This window comes from Equus przewalskii, chromosome 14 (assembly GCF_037783145.1).
Source record: "Equus przewalskii isolate Varuska chromosome 14, EquPr2, whole genome shotgun sequence".
NCBI classification, from domain to species: Eukaryota; Metazoa; Chordata; class Mammalia; order Perissodactyla; family Equidae; genus Equus; species Equus przewalskii.
The window spans coordinates 45388287-45405903 of record NC_091844.1 but is presented as its reverse complement, the minus strand read 5'-3'; the positions used below and the strand labels follow the sequence as shown (position 1 = coordinate 45405903).

The 17617-nt window shown below is 40.3% G+C and overlaps 1 protein-coding gene across 1 annotated transcript in view; it reads left to right on the top strand.

Annotated features, from left to right (window-relative positions):
* The first annotated feature begins 8376 nt into the window (after nt 1–8376).
* Nucleotides 8377–17617, top strand: part of CIMIP6 (ciliary microtubule inner protein 6) — a 31515-nt gene continuing 22274 nt past the window's right edge. The window contains exons 1-2 of the mRNA XM_008541504.2: nt 8377–8860; nt 12629–12839. Of these exons, the coding sequence (XP_008539726.1) occupies nt 8835–8860; nt 12629–12839 (237 nt within the window). The 5' untranslated portion in view covers nt 8377–8834. The remainder of the gene's footprint in view (nt 8861–12628; nt 12840–17617) is intronic.

Here is a 17617-nt window from a genome sequence, read left to right as displayed (position 1 = left end):
ATTATGTGCTGCCTTGACATCTGTTGAAATAGAGAGGACCTCAAATGTCCTAACTGGAGTTTCTCTTATCTACTCTGCTCCCATGGAAAGGTCCCAGCCAAATGACCCTCCTTACAAGGGACCAGATGCACTTCCTGCTTATCCCTGAGTAGCAAGTTTCAGTTCCCTGCCAGCCTGCAAAATTATTCAAACAGGCCAATCACATCCTCCAGTAGAAACTAGGGGTGACTTCATCTTCTTGACACTCCACAGCCTGCCTCCCACAACCTCTGGGTGTTCAGTCTGTTCTCGAGTGCAAACCCCGTGTGCCTCTGCTTGGCATGGTGTCCTCCTCCCCCGGGCTGTGAGTGGGACTAATATGGGACTAATAAACTGCCACCAATCCCATCTGTCCAGTGTTGGATGTCGTGTGTTCCACCATCTCCATAACCCCAGGGCAGGAATCCCTTCCTCATTGATGGGGTGAATAGGAAGTGATTAGAATGGGCGATTAGAATCTCTTAATACTGTAAAAGGTCCAGTTTTTGAAAAAAGATCCTTCTTGTGGCTGTCTAACAAGGTTTTATGAAGTAGGTTGGTCTGGATGGAGAACGGTGTTAAGGCCTCAGTTTTGCATGTGGCTTTGGTCTTACTTCTGGAATTCTCTGCTTAAGGAATATATATATAGAGAGAGAGAGAGACAAGAAATGATAGCCAAAGGGCAAAGTTCTGATTTCATTGCCTGCACAAGGACCTAATTCTACAATGGAGAATTCAAGTGAAAGCTAGATTACAGAAACTGATTTAGGGTGGAGGCCAATGTGAACTCTCTTATTTCTTATACCCTCTCCCTTGAACCCTGTACCCTCCCCAAATAGCTGCATGATGATGGATGACTGGTCCATCAGTTCCATCCAGCTTCAGGTAGAATAGAGAGCTTTGAGATGGCCAGACCACCGGAGACAGACCCTGTCTGGTTTGTCCAATTCCTGGCGATAGGAAGTACAAGAGAGGGCAAGAGTGTGCACCATCTCTGAGCACTGACCTTTAATACAATGCCCCCCCCCCCCCATCTAGTGAAATGGCCCCAATCGATGTCCAATTCTGACAGTCTGCTGAGCAAGTTTGTTCTCCAGTGCAATGGAAGCAGGTGGAGAGAAGGATGTCAGAAATGGAGCAACGGTTTTCTTCTAATCCACGAACTAAGGCAAAAATAAGTTCCTTCCCCCAAATAGGAGGGAAAGCAGTCCAGACAAGAATAATTATCTCTGCAAAGAGAATAAAGCAGAAACGAGAATGGTTTGTGGTAAAAGAAGAGACTGTTTAAGCCAGAGGATCCAAATTGTGTTGCTGTGAGACCGAAGGGACCAGTGTTAAGACAGAGATGCAAGCCTTTTGAGAGTGTGGAGTCCAAAATCAAAAAAAGGGCTTTAAAAAAATACCCAAGAAAATCTACACAGTCTGATTAAAAAGATAAAATCCTTCTTGCCTAAACAGCAAGGTCTCAGGACACTCCAGGAGCCCAGTCTCTCGTACCCATAACTCTCACTGGAAAATTCAAGAGACAGGGAGAAACTAGAGGCTGGCAGAGAAAGAGCAGGGACTACATAAAACTTACTGGATGTTTTTGCCATTTATTCAGGGAACATCTACTGAGAATCTGCCAGATGCCAAGCCCTGTGCCTTGGTCTGGGCACACAGACAGGAGTGCGAGACAATTTCAACTTTTAAGACGTTTAGATTCTGATGGTAATACTGACAGATAACAAGTGACTGAGCACCTACCATATGCCAGACAGTACACTACGGACCATCTTATTTTAGTCTCACAAAAACACTACGAGGAAGGCAGGTATGATAATTATCACCACTTTACGATGAGGAAATTAAGGTTCAGAAAGATAAAACTTGCTCAAAGTCATGTTGCTAAGAAGTGGTTTCAACTCCAGGGCACAGTTTGTAATCATTATGTGATATTCTTCAAATACTGAATGAGAAGTAAAGAGAATATTAAAAATAGGTAGTAGAATTTCAGTTCTATCTATATTCAGTTCAGAGAAAAAGGCTGCAATGGATCTAAGTAAAAAAAAGTGTAAAAATTTTTCTTAAAGAAGGTAAAAATAAAAAGTTTAAATCATAAGAAAATCTCAGAAGTCTCACATTACCATATATGAATGGAAAATGATAGAAAATAATAAGTTTAGGCTACAACCCCAAGAAGTATGCCCAAGATGAAATTATATAGTTTCTATATATTTTATTTTATGTAAACTCAAGCATTCATAAGGGAAATAACATACTTAAAATCATTACATTTTCCTATTATTGGGGCTTTCTGTTCTCATCCAATCTAATCAAACCATATTCCAATGAAAGCAAAAGTCTAAAGTCAATTATTTGGTCTTATCTTCTGCACCATTCAGGCCCATCTTTAGCAAGAGAAACATGACTTTGGAGCAGCTTATATTGTGGATGAGCTTCTGAGCCTAATATTCTTACATAAATGAAATATGACTTAAAATGAAGACTAATTGCAGGCCCAACAAACATATAAACAAAAGTTAAATAAAAAGCAAAAGCAAATACAGGTTTTGCAGGACAGGCTGTTACGCAAGTGCATGCTGACACAAACTGTACTTAACATACAGGGAGTTGCCTTTCCTGTGAAACTAGCCCCAGGAGGGTGAGGTTAGGACACCAGCATAGCCCAGCCGATGCATTCAAGAAAGTTGATGCCTCCTGCTTGTCAAGCAAGGGCTGTTTAACAAAGTTCTTTTGTGTGTAATGCTCCTTTAACCTTGCTGAGGCAGGGAGGGTAGATGTCAGTATCCCAGGTTGCAGACAAAGACACGGAGGCTCAGAGAGGTCAGACTTGCCCGATCTGGGTTTGCAACAGGAGAGCCCAGGCCCTAGTTCATGGTGGTAGTACTTTACCTTCAACAGTAGTGGCTCCCAGGCTCCCCTGCAGCCCCCACGAGGGTGATGAGCCAGATCCAGATAAAGTAAGGGCTGTGACATTTCCCATATCTATTCTCTACATGGCAAAAAACTGCACAAAAGCCAGATTCTTTCTAATGCTGCCTACCTTTTCTTAAAATATAGGAAAATCCTATAATATTTCTTTTTCTGAATCTTACAACCTACTGCTAACAACTTAGAGATGGGCAGAGAAAGAAAAAAAAAAAGGAAAGTTAAATCAGGTAAATACTTTGCTCCCAGGCTTACTCTAAGAGGATAAAAAAACATGGCTAAGTTTCCAAACTTTTCAAAAGCTTATAAGTACAGAAATAATGAACTATAACTTGAAGCACATAATGCCCTTATAATTACATAATGGAAAAAGGATAGGTTAGAATAATAGTTTAAAAGTGATGACTTGTGAAATGTTCATTTGCCATACCATTTGGAAAAGAACGGCATACGTCCAGGAGTTATTTGAGGTAAACTAAACTAGCCCTTATTAATTAAAAGTGTTGCACTTTTCTGTTTAAAACCTCAACTGTGATTTTTTTTTATGTATATTAACTTTTAGGTCAAAACCCTCATTTTTCTTTAAATGGAATCTTAAGTTGTGTCCTAACTCTTCACTTTTGCTACAGAGGGAAGCATTTTTAAATTTATCGTAGATCTGCCCATCCATATCACAATAATTACCGTTGTTTACCAGTTCATTGGCATAGTCTCAGATTGTGGCACCACATAGTCACGAGTTGGAGTTGTGTTTGTGTACTTAATTCTTGGATTGTTATCGTTTCTGTTGTACCTACCATGGAACCCAAACGTCAGCTCTAACTGCTGCATGTTTGTCAGAACGCATTGTGCATGGTGACATTTTACAAGAAGATGGTGCAGACTTTCACTTTTCATCACCCTCCCCCATCACTGAATGGTTATCATGTTCTCCTGCTCTCTCACAGCCTTCCTGTCTCGAAGGCTTCCACTCACATGGACTCCAGGCACACTTTCTAGTTATTTTTACCCACTCTCCTACCATAGAGACATTAGGAAGACCCTATTTAGAATTTTATGTTCAATTTTTATTGCTATGGTTTAAAGCAAGAGGTAGAGAAATTAGACATAGAGGCAATGAGGTACAAAAAAAGAGAGACTGATCTAAAAATAAATGCTGACTATCACTTTCTGGCTATGTGACCTTTGACAAAGGGTAAGGCTAGGAGAGGGGGTGGAAAAGAATAATAATGGAGTCCCATTTTGTGCCAGGTGCCTTACACATACCTTGTTTAATACAACAAACCTGCAAGATAAGTTCTTTTATCCCTACTCTTTTAGGATCTTTTCTTATTAATTTATTTTTCAAAGATTAATAAGAGACATATTCAAAATCTAAAGCTCAAAGAATTTAAATAAATTGCCCGGAGTCACAGAGCTTTAATAACAGAGCTAGGATTTAAATTCAGGTCTAACTGTAAAGTTCAGTAAGTATTAGTTCTCTGCCTCTAGGGAAAGTACAGAGAATAGCAATTTGTATTGCCAAAAGGGATCAGAAGTAGATTTTATGGGCAGAAGTTTGAGAACTTAAGTTGCTTAGCTTAAAAGGAAGTTTTAATCACCATTTTTAAAATGTGGAGAGTCTCTAAGGAATTTGCTGAACAATTATTATTTGTGTCCATAAACAGTACTTAAAAATTCAAAGTAACATATATATATTGTAGGATATAAGGAAGAATTTTTCTGGGCCAGTCTCATTCACAGGACCTATTGTTTGCAAGGTACTTTTCCAGGGCTGAGAATCTCAAATGAATAAACTAAAATCTGATGGTCCAGTAAGAATAGGCCAGAACACACAGGTGCTCGATATATGATGGAGATTGCTCAATAATTAGACAATAAGATGTGGTAATGACCTGCAAGGAAGATAATCACATCTCTGGGATTCTTCAAATAGAACAAGAAAAATAGCCTAAAAAAGAAGCTAGAAGACATACAAAACCATCCATACTAGACAGTTTAGACTAGTGATTCCTAACTTTTTGAGAATGGTAACACTCCAACCATGTTTAATTTTGCATTGTTCCTTCCTCAAGAAATTATATGTCCATAGCTATTCATTCAACAAATCTTTACCACATGATCACTCTATTTAAGAGACCACTATAGGACTAAAATCACCCTTTACTGTTTTCACCACCTAAGGCCAACTTTCCATTCTTCCTTTGGTTATCCAGCTTCTATATGGGTGACCATAGTTGGATTTTTTCATGAAATTACAGAGGTGGCTAGAATCCTTCAAATTCATAACATGCAGGCTTCTTCCTTCAATCAGGTGAATTTCCAAACTAGTGATTTCTAACAATGATTTTGGAGACATCCAGGCTGTCTGTAATTGTTTTGGTTATTTCAAGAGATTTCATTAAATTTTTAAGGTTTTTACTTGTAATATCTATATGAATAAAGGTAAACATACCTATGCATACATCCAGGATCACTTAGAGTGATCTATACGATTTAAACTAGAGATTTTTACTTTTCAGGAGATGTAATACCGCCTACTTGTTTTGTAATCTCTCTCTCTTAAAAGTTCAATATATGGGGCCAGCCCTGTGGCCAGGTGGTTAAGTTCATGCACTCTGCTTCAGCAGCCCAGGGTTTCACCTGTTCGGATCCCGGCTGCGGCCATGGCACTGCTAAGCAAGCCATGCTGAGGCGGCATCCCACGTAGCACAACAAGAAGGGCCTACAACTAGAATACACAACTATGTACTGGGGGGCTTTGGGGAGGAGAAGCAGAAAAAAAGATTGGCAACAGATGTTAACTCAGGTTCCAATCTTTAAAAAAAAAGTGTGATATAAATCAATTAGCTTTGAACTTAGAAAAAGGGAAAACTCAGGGTCCCTTTCATATCTGTAATTCATTTGAACCTATCAATCTTCAAAGACAGGCAAATCTAACACTGACATTTCTTATTCCCATTGCCCCCAAATCAATGTAAATTTTGGTTTGACAAAATTCTGATAGTCTAAGGTAATGAAATAAAGACAATGCAATGCATGGACTTGAACTTTCCACCATGCTAATTATAATAGGAAGAATACTAACAGACAACTTTTAATGAGTGCTTACTATGTGTCAGGATGAATTTTCCTCAAGTATTTTCTCATTTAACCCTACAACACATGTATATAAGGCAAACTATCTTAAAAAAAAAAAAAGAATTAAAGATAGCTTTGGTTTATGCCATATTCTTGAGATCCTCACCTGTTTCACAAGTACATCACTGAAGAAAGAACTGAGAGGAAGCTGGATCTTCCTGAGCCGCAGTTTTCTTATCAGGTTATACAACTGTGCTGTTCATTATTTTTGGCATTTTCCTATGGCTAGAAAAAAAGTGTTGACAATTTTCTGCATCTATAACATTTTGGATGAGCAATTTCCATCCTATTGTGTTTCCTCACATATGGTGTTCTAGCTTAAATAGCACTGGTATTTTTAACCTGCACAAGGTTAGCACGCTACTTTGAATTATTCTTCACCAACAAGTATCCAAACCACCTAACACCAATGAGAAAATTACATGTGTATTATTTAGGCTGGTGTTTTAATTGATTTTCAGACATAAATTTTCCAACAGAATCATTATTTTATGGCTAGAAGTCATCATAAAGATTATCTAATTGGGCTACTGCTTTTAACAAGTGAGAAGCCACAGCAGAGAGGTTTAAATGTCTCTCTTAGGTCGGATTAGCTAGTTAGTAGTAAAAAACACTAATAGCTGTCCAATTCTTTTTCTATATAAAAAAGTCAATAATTATGATAAAATTCACATTATTTTGCAGTGTCCTGCAGAAGATGTGTCAATAATAAATAATTGGCACATTTTTATAGTACGGTGTTATCTCAGGACTAAAATTTAACATTTGTTTCTTGTGTCCCTTAATAAATCTACATATATACAAATTGCTTAACAGTTGGAGATTGATTGACATAAATGTGTTTATATTTTAGACTAATACTACATGACTCAAAATAGAACCAAACAACTGTCATCCCATATGGATGCAGGTGAATTTGTTGTTTTGAGAGGGAGAAAGTTGAGCAAATTCCTCATTTCTTCTTATCAAGCCATCGGGATTGTCCCTGAGGGTAAGTGGTTCTAGGAGCTTAGAGATCGGTGAAGGTTGGGATAGAAATGAGAGGGAATGACAAGAGAGTTGACTAAGCCTTAAGACATGTGGTAGCACATGCAGATAAAATTGCTCAATAAAAATAATGGCTGACATGACCAAGGACTTGCTAGTGTCTGACACTCCTCTTAGTATTCTGCTTGTATTAAATAAATCTACAGCTCACAACAACCCTAGGTATTTTTCTCATTTTGTAGACAAAGAAATTGAGGCTCAAAGAGGTTAGATCATTTGCCCAAGTGAACCAGCTCCTAAGTGGTGCAGCCAGGATTCAAACACTGACAGTCCTCAAGGCCTATGCTCCTAAACACAGTTTAATGGTTAGGATAAAACCAGGAAAGTATGTGCTGTTTAACGCAGTGCCTAACGTGCCTGGCTCCCAAGCAGGAGCTCCATCAATGTTAGTTCCCCCGTTTTCAGGTTTCCAATCCACTCTCTCCACATTTATTTATCCATCCACTCCTTACTCCCTAAACACACATACACATAACCACACATTCACACACACTCCAGTTTTTTTTTTTTGTTTTTTGTTTTTTGTTTTTACCAACAAAGTCCACACTCAGGTGTCTAGGTAATTAGGTATCCAACTTCTATTCATATACTCTCCTTCCTCATAGGACTTAAGCTCATGTATGTACAATGAGTCTCAGGACCAGCATCCACTCTCCCACATTTCTCCAGGTAAATGTAAACACGTACTAATACTGACTGGGTTACAAAACACATGGACATGCAGAGCCCATACATAGCAGAATTCAACTCAATAAGGATTTCTCTTTTCCCGTTATCCAGGGAAATGCATGAGTTACCATGACAAGATGCCAGACATCTGGCTCTGGGAGTGGAATTTGGGAGGCAGTGGTGAAATGAGGTAAGATATTCCAGGGCCAGAAGGTGGATGCAAGTCATGAACTGCTTTTCCCAAGAGTTTGCTCTTTTCGGATAAGTGCTACACGTACAAGCCCCAACCCGCTGCCATAGCCTACAGTCCCCTCCGCCCGTTGCTGAACCCCGCTCAGGCTGAAGCAGATGAACACACAGCGGGGAAGCTCATTTGCAGGAGACGAGTGTTCCCTTGCTCTATTTTAATGCTTGCCGCCAGGCCGGGGAAAGAGGATTTGTCAGAAATCAGGGAGAAGAGAGACAGCCAAGCTTTCTCTTGCAAAGATTAGGCAGCCCCGGAGCAGCTATCATGACTTGCACAGTATTTAATGGTTCACAAGAAAACAAGTTTCTCTCCAGCCTGCGCGCACTTTTGGAACCAGCTCAGGCAGCTGCGGGCAGCGCCGGGGCGGCGTCCTGCGCGGGTCGGCGGGGACGAGGGCCGAGGGCCGCGCGGGAGGCTCCGGGAACCGCCCCTCGCTGATCCCAAGGATCCGGCAGGCCTGAAAAATACCCCGCCCGGCCGGAGAGCGGGAAGGCCAAGTTCAAACGCACCGGGTCCAGCCTGAGGCGGGTCTGGGAAGGACGCCGAGACACCCGGCCAGCCCGCCGCGCCCAGCTGCTGAGCCGACCCGAGTTACTGCGCCTGCGCGCTCTGGGTCCCGCCCCCCCAGGCCGCTTTCCGAGGCTGCGCGCCCGGCGGCCGCCGTTGCTTAGCAACGCGCGAGTCACAGTCGCAGCTCTGCGCGGGCCCTTTTCCGGGCCGGGCTCAGTCCCTGATCCTCCCGTGAGGCTCCTTGCTGCCGCGTGTCAGGCCATAGGAGCCCATGGAGGGAGAGGAGGATAAGCAGCAGTAAGTGCTGGGGTTTGGTTTCCTAATTCCACTTCCGAAAAATATTTTCCTCTTTCAGGGCATGAGCTAAGTGAGACCGAGGGGCGGGTCCTCAGGCCTTCTGGGCATTTTCTCTTCCAGTCTTCTTCCTACCTCTCATTTCTAGTGGTTGAAAGCTTAAAATAATGCTTTTTAAAACACGCCGTTTACTGGGCACATGCCGTGTGTCAAGCAATTTACATGCATTGCTTGGCTTAAAATTCTTGAACTCACGTTGAATCATCCATTCCTTCTCACCGTCTCCCCCAACATCTAATTTATTAGCAAATTCTGTAGGCTGTACCTTTAAAATATATCCAGCATCGCCCACTATTTATCACTTTCACTATCATCCCCACTCTGGCCCAAGTACCGGCGTCTCTTACTTGGATACTGCAATAGTCTTTGCTGCTCCCTCTGCCCCTCTGCAGCCTCCTCAACACAGCAGTCAGAGGGATGTTTTACAACGTAAGTTAGATCACTGTTCTCCATTGGCCGTTGCAAAGCAAAAGCTAAGGCTCCTATAATGCCCTGTGGGGCCTACACAACATGCCCCTTTTCGCTTACTTGGCCTTATCTGCTGCTTGCCCTCTGATGCGACTCTGCTCCAGCACACAGGCCTCCTTGCAATCCTCCGCAGTGACCCTCAGACTGTGGTCCCCAGACCAGTGTCAGCATCACCTGGGAACTTACTGGAAATGCAGATTCTTCTGGGTTCCCACCACAGACATGCTGGATCAGAAGCTCTGGGAGTAGGGCACAATAATTGGGTTTTAACAAGGCGATTCTGATGTCCTCTAAATTTTGAGTACTATTGAATCGAGGTATTACAGCTCATTATGAGGTGGAGCCAGGGGATATCTGCTTCCAAAGCCTGTATTTTTGTCACAACAGTGGTTCTCAGACTTTAGCATATATCAGAATCACTTAGAGAACTGGTTAAAACAATTTCTGGAAACCTGCCCCAGAGATTATGATTCAGTATGTTGGGATGAGGCCTGTGAATTTGAATTGCTAACAAGCTGGCGATTGATGCTGATGCTGCTCCTCCAGGGACCACACTTTGAGAAGCACCATGCTAAGGACAGGTACACTTGTGCTGCCGAGCTTTGGCAGTTACAGTTCACTCTGCTGGAATGTTTCTCCCTCAGATGTCCACTTTGCTCTCTCCCCTGGTTCCTGCCTTTTTCCATTGTCATCTTCATAATGCAGCCTCCACTCTATCTAAAAATGCAACCTACCTCCCATATACGTGCACGCCTTTTCCTCATTCCTGCTTTGTTGTTGTCCTTAGCACTTAACACAATCTAACAGACTGTATATTTTACTTATTATTTTATTTCTCATCTGCCTTCCCCACTAGAATGTGAGCTCTATGAGGGCAGGAATTTTTGTTTTTTCACTCCTGTATATATATCCTCAGTGCCTCCAACAGCACCAGGCACATAACTCAATATTTGTTGAAAGAATGAATTATTCAATGTTATTCTCACATCTCTCACAATAGGTGTTACTGTTCTCATCATGCAACTGAGGAAACCAAGGCTCAGGTAGAAAATGGCAGAGCTGGGATTCCAACCCAGGCCTGACTTCCTTTAGAGCCCATTAGTGTTTTTAACTGTGTTTTCCTTCTAGTAAGAGATTACTGTAGAATCACATATTTCACATTTATGTATCAGTCTATAGCCACTCACACCACAAGTACTTAATCGAATGAATGCATCAGTATGTAAGCAAATAGCTGCAGTCTGTTCCTCCATGGACCTGATTCCAGTACAAGTATGTTGCTGGGTTACAACGCTGAAAAGCAGATGGAAACAGCAGATGTCAGAAGTCTACAGTGATAAATCCAATCACGACCTTTAAATAAATACTCAAATCTCTGGAAAGGTAGTAGAAAAAGCCTTTGAAGTTATTTACACTTTGCCAGTAATCAGTTTTTCCCAATCCCTTACAGAGGGTAATTTGTGTTAGAATGCAGGGAATGAGCATCCAAAGGTACTGAATGTTGTTTGTATGTGTATTGGAGTGAGGGTTGGGCATGTACAGCTGAAACAGAGCCAGAGAGAAAAACAATTCCAGCAGATTCACCAGAAACATGTAAACGTTATAACGGCAATCCATTTATCCACAACAAATGGGGCGCTTGTCTGGACAGTGGGTACATAATGAGGAATGAAACACAATCTTCACTTTCATGGAACTTATTGACTAATAAAGAGTATTTGTAGTGCATACCAAAAACAAGTAAAAAGCTAGGTACATAAATTTTAAATTGTGGTAAGTGTTATGAAAGAAATTAACAAAGTATGAAAATAGAGGTGGAGTGAGGAAGGGGAAATCTTGGAAAAGCTTCTGAAGAGATGACTGAGACCTAAATGATAATGAGCCAGCTGTGCATGGAGTTGGGGAAGAGCCAGTCCAGGCAGGGGGAAGGCACGTGCAAATGCAAATGCCCTGAGGGGAAAAAAGACGAGTGTGTTCCAGGAACTGCGGGCTGGAGCCCATGAGGGGAGAGAGGCTTGAGTGCAGTTGAAGAGATTAGCTGGAGCCGGGTCACACAGGGCCTTCGAGCTACATACAATAAGGAGGCAGTGTTTACTGTAAATGCCGTGGAAAGCCATTTGAGGATTCTAATTGAAAAATGACATGATGGAGGAGATGGACCTGGCTTTGGTTTGAAGTAAGGTAGGGCTTATATTTTAAAGGCCATGTATAAGGCCAGACAGAGCTGCTCACTTCCTCTGTAAATCTGGAGTCATATTCACTCACCTTCCATGGGCCAGGGCTTTGATTTTAAAACCTTCTATGTAAAAAAGTATTCAAATTTTTTTATATTTCGTTCTTACCTTCGTTTTTCAAGTATGTGAAATTTTGAAATACTACCTTTTATAATGACTATTACTCCTTATTTATTTATTTATTTATTTATGCTGAGGAAGATTAGCCCCGAGCTAACATCTGTGCCAGTCTTCCTCCACTTTTGTATTTGGGTTGCCTGCCGAGTGGTATAGGTCCGTGCCTGGGATCTGAACTCGCAAACCTGGGCGGCCGAAGTGGAGCATACTGAACTTAACCACTATGCAACGGGGCTGGCCCCTATTACTCCTTGTTTAAAAGGAGAAAAATTCTGTAAATTATTTCTTTCTAAACATTTCTTTAACATTTAAAAAAATTCAATAATTTTCATTTTTCTACCAGCATAGTTATTAGAAGTAAAAAGTGATAAGAAATTGAGTTAATTGTTCTGATGCCTGCACAGGTCTTTTCTTGAAAAGATAAATAGCAGTAATCATTTAGTAGCTTTTACAAGTTTACCAGGTGAGCTTTTAAAATTAAATAGTTATCCTTGTCCAGATGGCTGAATTTACTTGGTAACTAACTTTTTAAAAAAATGGGTTAAGTTTAGCATGTAACTTAGCCACATGAATAAATACTACAAACCTGATTTGTAGGCATGATCAAATCACTACTCTTTCTTGACTTCAAGCAGATGAGAGTCTGTACACTGTACTGGTATATTGTCACGAATAATTGTTATTAACACAAATCTCTTTATCTCTTACATGATTTAGAATGAGAAGATATCCTCTCAAAATTTTAATAGCACAAGCCCCTTATAATTTAATAAAGCCTAAATTGTCTTGACTGATACTTGAAATATTTTTAAGTCTTATTTTATGTAATTATGACTCTCAGTACTATAATGTTCATTGGGATAATGATTTGCTATTTAATTCTATTTTTCAGACAGCATAAAATAGAAGATGCTGGTATAGTGTATATAACTGAAAAAAAAGAAGAAATCAAACGTGGAAAAAAACCTGGAAAAAGTATACAGCATTCAAATCCATGTGTCAGGAGAGGACGTGTATATTATGCGAAATTCATTAACACAAATGCAAGAACGTGCAATGAACCAGTTCCCTACATAGATCCCAAAAAAGGGCCAGAAGAGCAGGTTGGACAGATGTTTGTTATGTACAAATACAGATTTAGATTCAGAAGCTGTTTTACAGGATACTTTGGTCGCAGACTACTTAGATGATATGACATATCTCAGACTAACACTTTTTTTTATAATCCAGTAGTTAAAAGCATAACCTGGAACTATTCTTGCAGATAACTTTTGCATACTATATATATATATGGAAGCAATCTATATATAGAAGGAATCCAAATAATTGTTTTTCTAGTTGGGTCAGCATATAACCACTCAGTAGTGCTTGGGGGTTACTGAAGAAATCTCTTCTATAATACTGTATTTGTGACACGTAGTCTAATATAAAAATTTCCCATGATACTCAGTAATTCAGATACTTTCTATAAAATAATAGCTACTGCTTATTGAAAGTGTATGAAGTGCTAGGAATGAGTTGATCCTTTATATAAGTTATATCCATTAATCTGTGCAACAGTTTCTAGGAGATATTATTGGAAATATTTTGCAGATGATAACATACTCAAAAGAAGTAAATTAACGTATCTGGGAATTACATAGCAAGCAAATGTCACAGTCAGGTTTCTGACCCAGGACTATTTGTTTAGCCAAACCACAATTTCATTCACTATCATACTAAATATATTCCATTATTTTTTTGTCTTTCAAGTCAGGTTTGTTAAGGTATAATTTATTGTATTAATTTCCTATTGCTGCCATTACAAATTACCACAAACAAACTGTGGTTTAAAGCAACACAAGTTTATTCTCTTACGGTTCTGGAGTTCACCAGTCCAAAATCAGTCTTAATGGGGCCAGCCCAGTGGCACAGCAGTTAAGTTCACACGTTCTGCTTCAGTGGCCTGGGGTTTGCCGGTTTGGATCCCGGGTGCTGACCTAGCACTGCTTGTCAAGTCATGCTGTGGCAGGCGCCCCACATATAAAATAGAGGAAGATGGGCACAAATATTAGCTCAGGGCCAGTCTTCCTAAGCAAAAAAGAGGAGAATTGGTGGCAGATGTTAGCTCAGGGCTAATCTTCCTCAAAACAAAACAAAACAAAACAAAACAAAACAGTCTGATTGGCTGTTGGCAGGGCTGGTTCCTTCTGGAGGCTCTAGGGGAGAATCTGTTTCCTTGCCATTCCAGCTCTAGAGGCTGCCTGCATTCCTTGGCTCTTGGCCCCTTTCTCTTCAAAGCCAGCAGCATAGCATCTTCAAATGTCTCTCTGACTGATTTTCCTGCCTCTCTCTTCTGATTACATTGTGATTACACTGGGCCCACCCAGATAATCTGGGATAACCTCCCCTTCTCAGGATCCTTAGTCTAATCACAGCTGCTAAACCCGTTTTGCCATGTAAGGTTAGGTGTAGTGGTGAGTTATGTGTAGTTGTGATTTAACTTAACATTTAAGTGAGTGAGCTCTCTATACTGATAACATCAACTGTTCTTGTCGTAAAACAGATAGCACACCATGGTACTGTGTATGAATGTGAGATCTTCTTGGGGCAGGGATTCTTGTAGTCAAATATGCTTTAATATCATGTAGCAAACCCTTACAAGGGCAGTTTTAAGGTTGTTTTATTTTTAAACAAACAATTATTTGGGATTTAAAATAAATTGATAGACCAGGCCTACACTGGAGAATAAATCTGGTACAGAAACCCAGGTTAGTGAAGTTCTCGTATTTCTTACAAAAGTTAATGAACAACTCTCCTGAGCTCTAGTTTGGGAATGAATTTAAATCGGACCGTTAACTGAACCCATCCTTCCCTCGGCGACACGAAGGAAAAGAAGCTCGTTCGAGAATACAAATAAGAAATGTGAAAATTGCGAAATTTAATCCAACTGATTTTCTCTTACTCCTGGTTTGTAGGTGTCTTGAAAAAATAAATGAACAAAGTGTCAAGAGATGTTATCAGCAAGACTGGGTGACAGAGGAGCGGTAGAATCTTTGTTTATTAGTGCTAAAAGCTAAATGAGTCAGGGACCTTTAAGAGATGGTGAAAGTGAGTTTGAGATGAAGTCAGAGGGTAGGTAAGAGAGGGTGACAGTGGATGTGAATGAGGAGTTACAAAGACGAAGAGGCATCAGAAGTTAAAAGCATGCTTGATTTGGGTGTGGACTGAGGGGGGTGTTCATATTTAAAAAACAAAAACAAACAACAAAAAACCTTAAATGTACTCATTTCCAAGTACCCAAGGAGTAATAAAGAATGCTCATTTCACATATTTGTAAACTTTGTTCTTTTGTTTAGGATGACCAGTTTCTTTTTAAAGTTTAGCTTGGTTAAAAAAATTAAGCTGTTTATAGTAATGCTGGCTTTAAAATAAGAGTAAAGAAAATAAATTTGCCTAAATATTTAAATGGACATATCTATTGTCTTATGTATTTTTTTTTTAAAGATTTTATTTTTTTCCTTTTTCTCCCCAAAGCCCCCCGGTACATAGTTGTATATTCTTAGTTGTGGGTCCTTCTAGTTGTGGCATGTGGGACACTGCCTCAGCGTGGTTCCATGAGCAGTGCCTTGTCCGCGCCCAGGATTCAAACCAACGAAACACTGGGCTGCCTGCAGCGGAGTGCACGAACTTAACCACTCAGCCACGGGGCCAGCCCCATGTCTTATGTATTTTGTCAAGATAATCTCTTTAGACCTAATACCAGATTGGTTAATTTTGGTTATTTACAAGATATTTAAATGAAATAATCACTTACACAGTTCTTCCTAGGGACATAAAATTGGGAGTGCTAAAAAAAGTGAAAAAGGAGCTTTAAGCTCAGTCGTTTCCAATGAAAACTAGTTTGGTTGCCTTATATTTTTAAATATTTGTATTTTAAAAGAAATTATACTAGGTCAATATTTTCCAAAATATATTTGTTATATATTTCCAAAATATATATGTTCCAAAATATATTCCAAAATATATTTCCAAAATATATTTGCTAGCAAAATATATTTGCTAGCCCTTGCCTGTGTGCTCAATGAAGTAAAGTTCCAGAGTCAAATATATTTTGGAAAAGCTGTATTTTTATCTAGTACCCTTCTCAGAGCTTTACAATTCATGTTCGTATATAAAGGTTCTGAGAAATCCTGTAATAACCTTGTTTAACTTGCTTATCTCAATATTTCCCAAATTTACCTAACTATGGAAACCTCTTTTATGTAACACCTATTAATATGCTGCATAACTAGTGTTCCACAGAACACAGTTTAGGAATAATTGTTATTGGGGACATTATGAATTGCTTAAAAAGAGGTATATTTTCAGTACTCCTGGTATTCACAGCAAAAGAGAGAATTGAAAGACAATGTAACTGTAGTTAGCACTTCAGTTTTTTAAAGTCTCCAACCTCTGCTAATAAAATGTGATTGTCCGTGTGTAAGGTGATGCTCAAAGTCCATATTGCCCTAGGAGTCCCTAAAGTATGATTTTATGTGGCACAGATCACCACCACCACCAGCCATCATGGCCAGGCTGCTGCTGTGGAGCTCGGCTCACCACCGCTTGCATTCTCCTAACTGGTTTCTCCAGGATGCCCTGATTGCTTTTACTACGTCCCCAGAGGATTCTCCCTTGATTTCCCAAAGAATGAAAGATAAGTAATGTTTGCTAACACATTTCTGAAGGCTTAGGATAACAGAGTGTAACATAAACTGCCTCACAGAGGTTTCCACATGTGGCTGAGGGGCTCCTAGTGCAAGTCCGTCAGGCCTTCCAGGGGCCGGGGGTTTGTGGGAGCCCCGTCAGCAGGAATTTCCAAGCATCTCCTACCACGGAGCCCCAGGGAATGTTATCCTGGGGCAGGAGAGGAGACAGGACTTGGGCTGGAAGGGAAGACTTCCTCTACTTTATGGGTCCAAACTTTTGTACTGGGAACAACTATCTCCTTTGTCAAAATCCCCTCCATAATCTGCAAGATGCAGTCTGACCCCCAAAGCCTAGACAAAGCAATCACACTAGAGGACTTTTCCCAGTGTGACGTGTTTCATCATAAATAACTCCATGTCAGCCCCTCACAATCCAATGTAAGTGATGACACACAGAGCAGTAGGTTTTTATTCTCAGTCTTTCTCTTCAGCGTGAGATAAAGGAAAGAACGAGTCTCCATCTATATCTTTAATCTTATAATCTCTGATGAGTAAATGCTTGGACCAAAAAGTCATGCACGTGTGCATGGGCCTGCGCACACTCTCTCTTCCAGGAATAAACAAGACTTTCCAGGCATAGGGCAAATTATCTAGAAATGGAAAAGATAAAAACATTTTTTGAACTGTAGGATTTTATTCTACGGAAGTGAAGAATCATGCAATTTACAACACTAATCAGAACACTTTGACCAACTCTGGGGTCTTAAAGTCATCAATCACACTTTAGGAAAAAATGTTCATTATTTCCTTTATACTTGTGAACCAAACAGACCATTTTGGTAAAATTCTAAATTCAAAAGAAGTCTTCTTGGGGCTGGCCCCGTGGCCAAGTGTTTAAGTTTGTGCACTCTGCTGCAGCGGCCCAGGGTTTCGCTGATTCAGATCCTGGGCAGGGATGTGGCACTCCTCGTCAGGCCACGTTGAGGCGGCGTCTCACATGCCACAACTAGAAGGACCTGCAACTAAGATATACAACTATGTACCAGGGGGGATTTGGGGAGATATAGCAGGGGGAAAAAAAAAGAAGTCTTCTTGAAAGGTGAATTGATAACTCTGCTTTAAGGATAGCTTTTGCATTAAACTCTCGTTTAAGAAAAAATCAAAGCCTGCCAGGCTTTTCCTAGTAGTTCGCTTATTCCAGAGGCACTTTT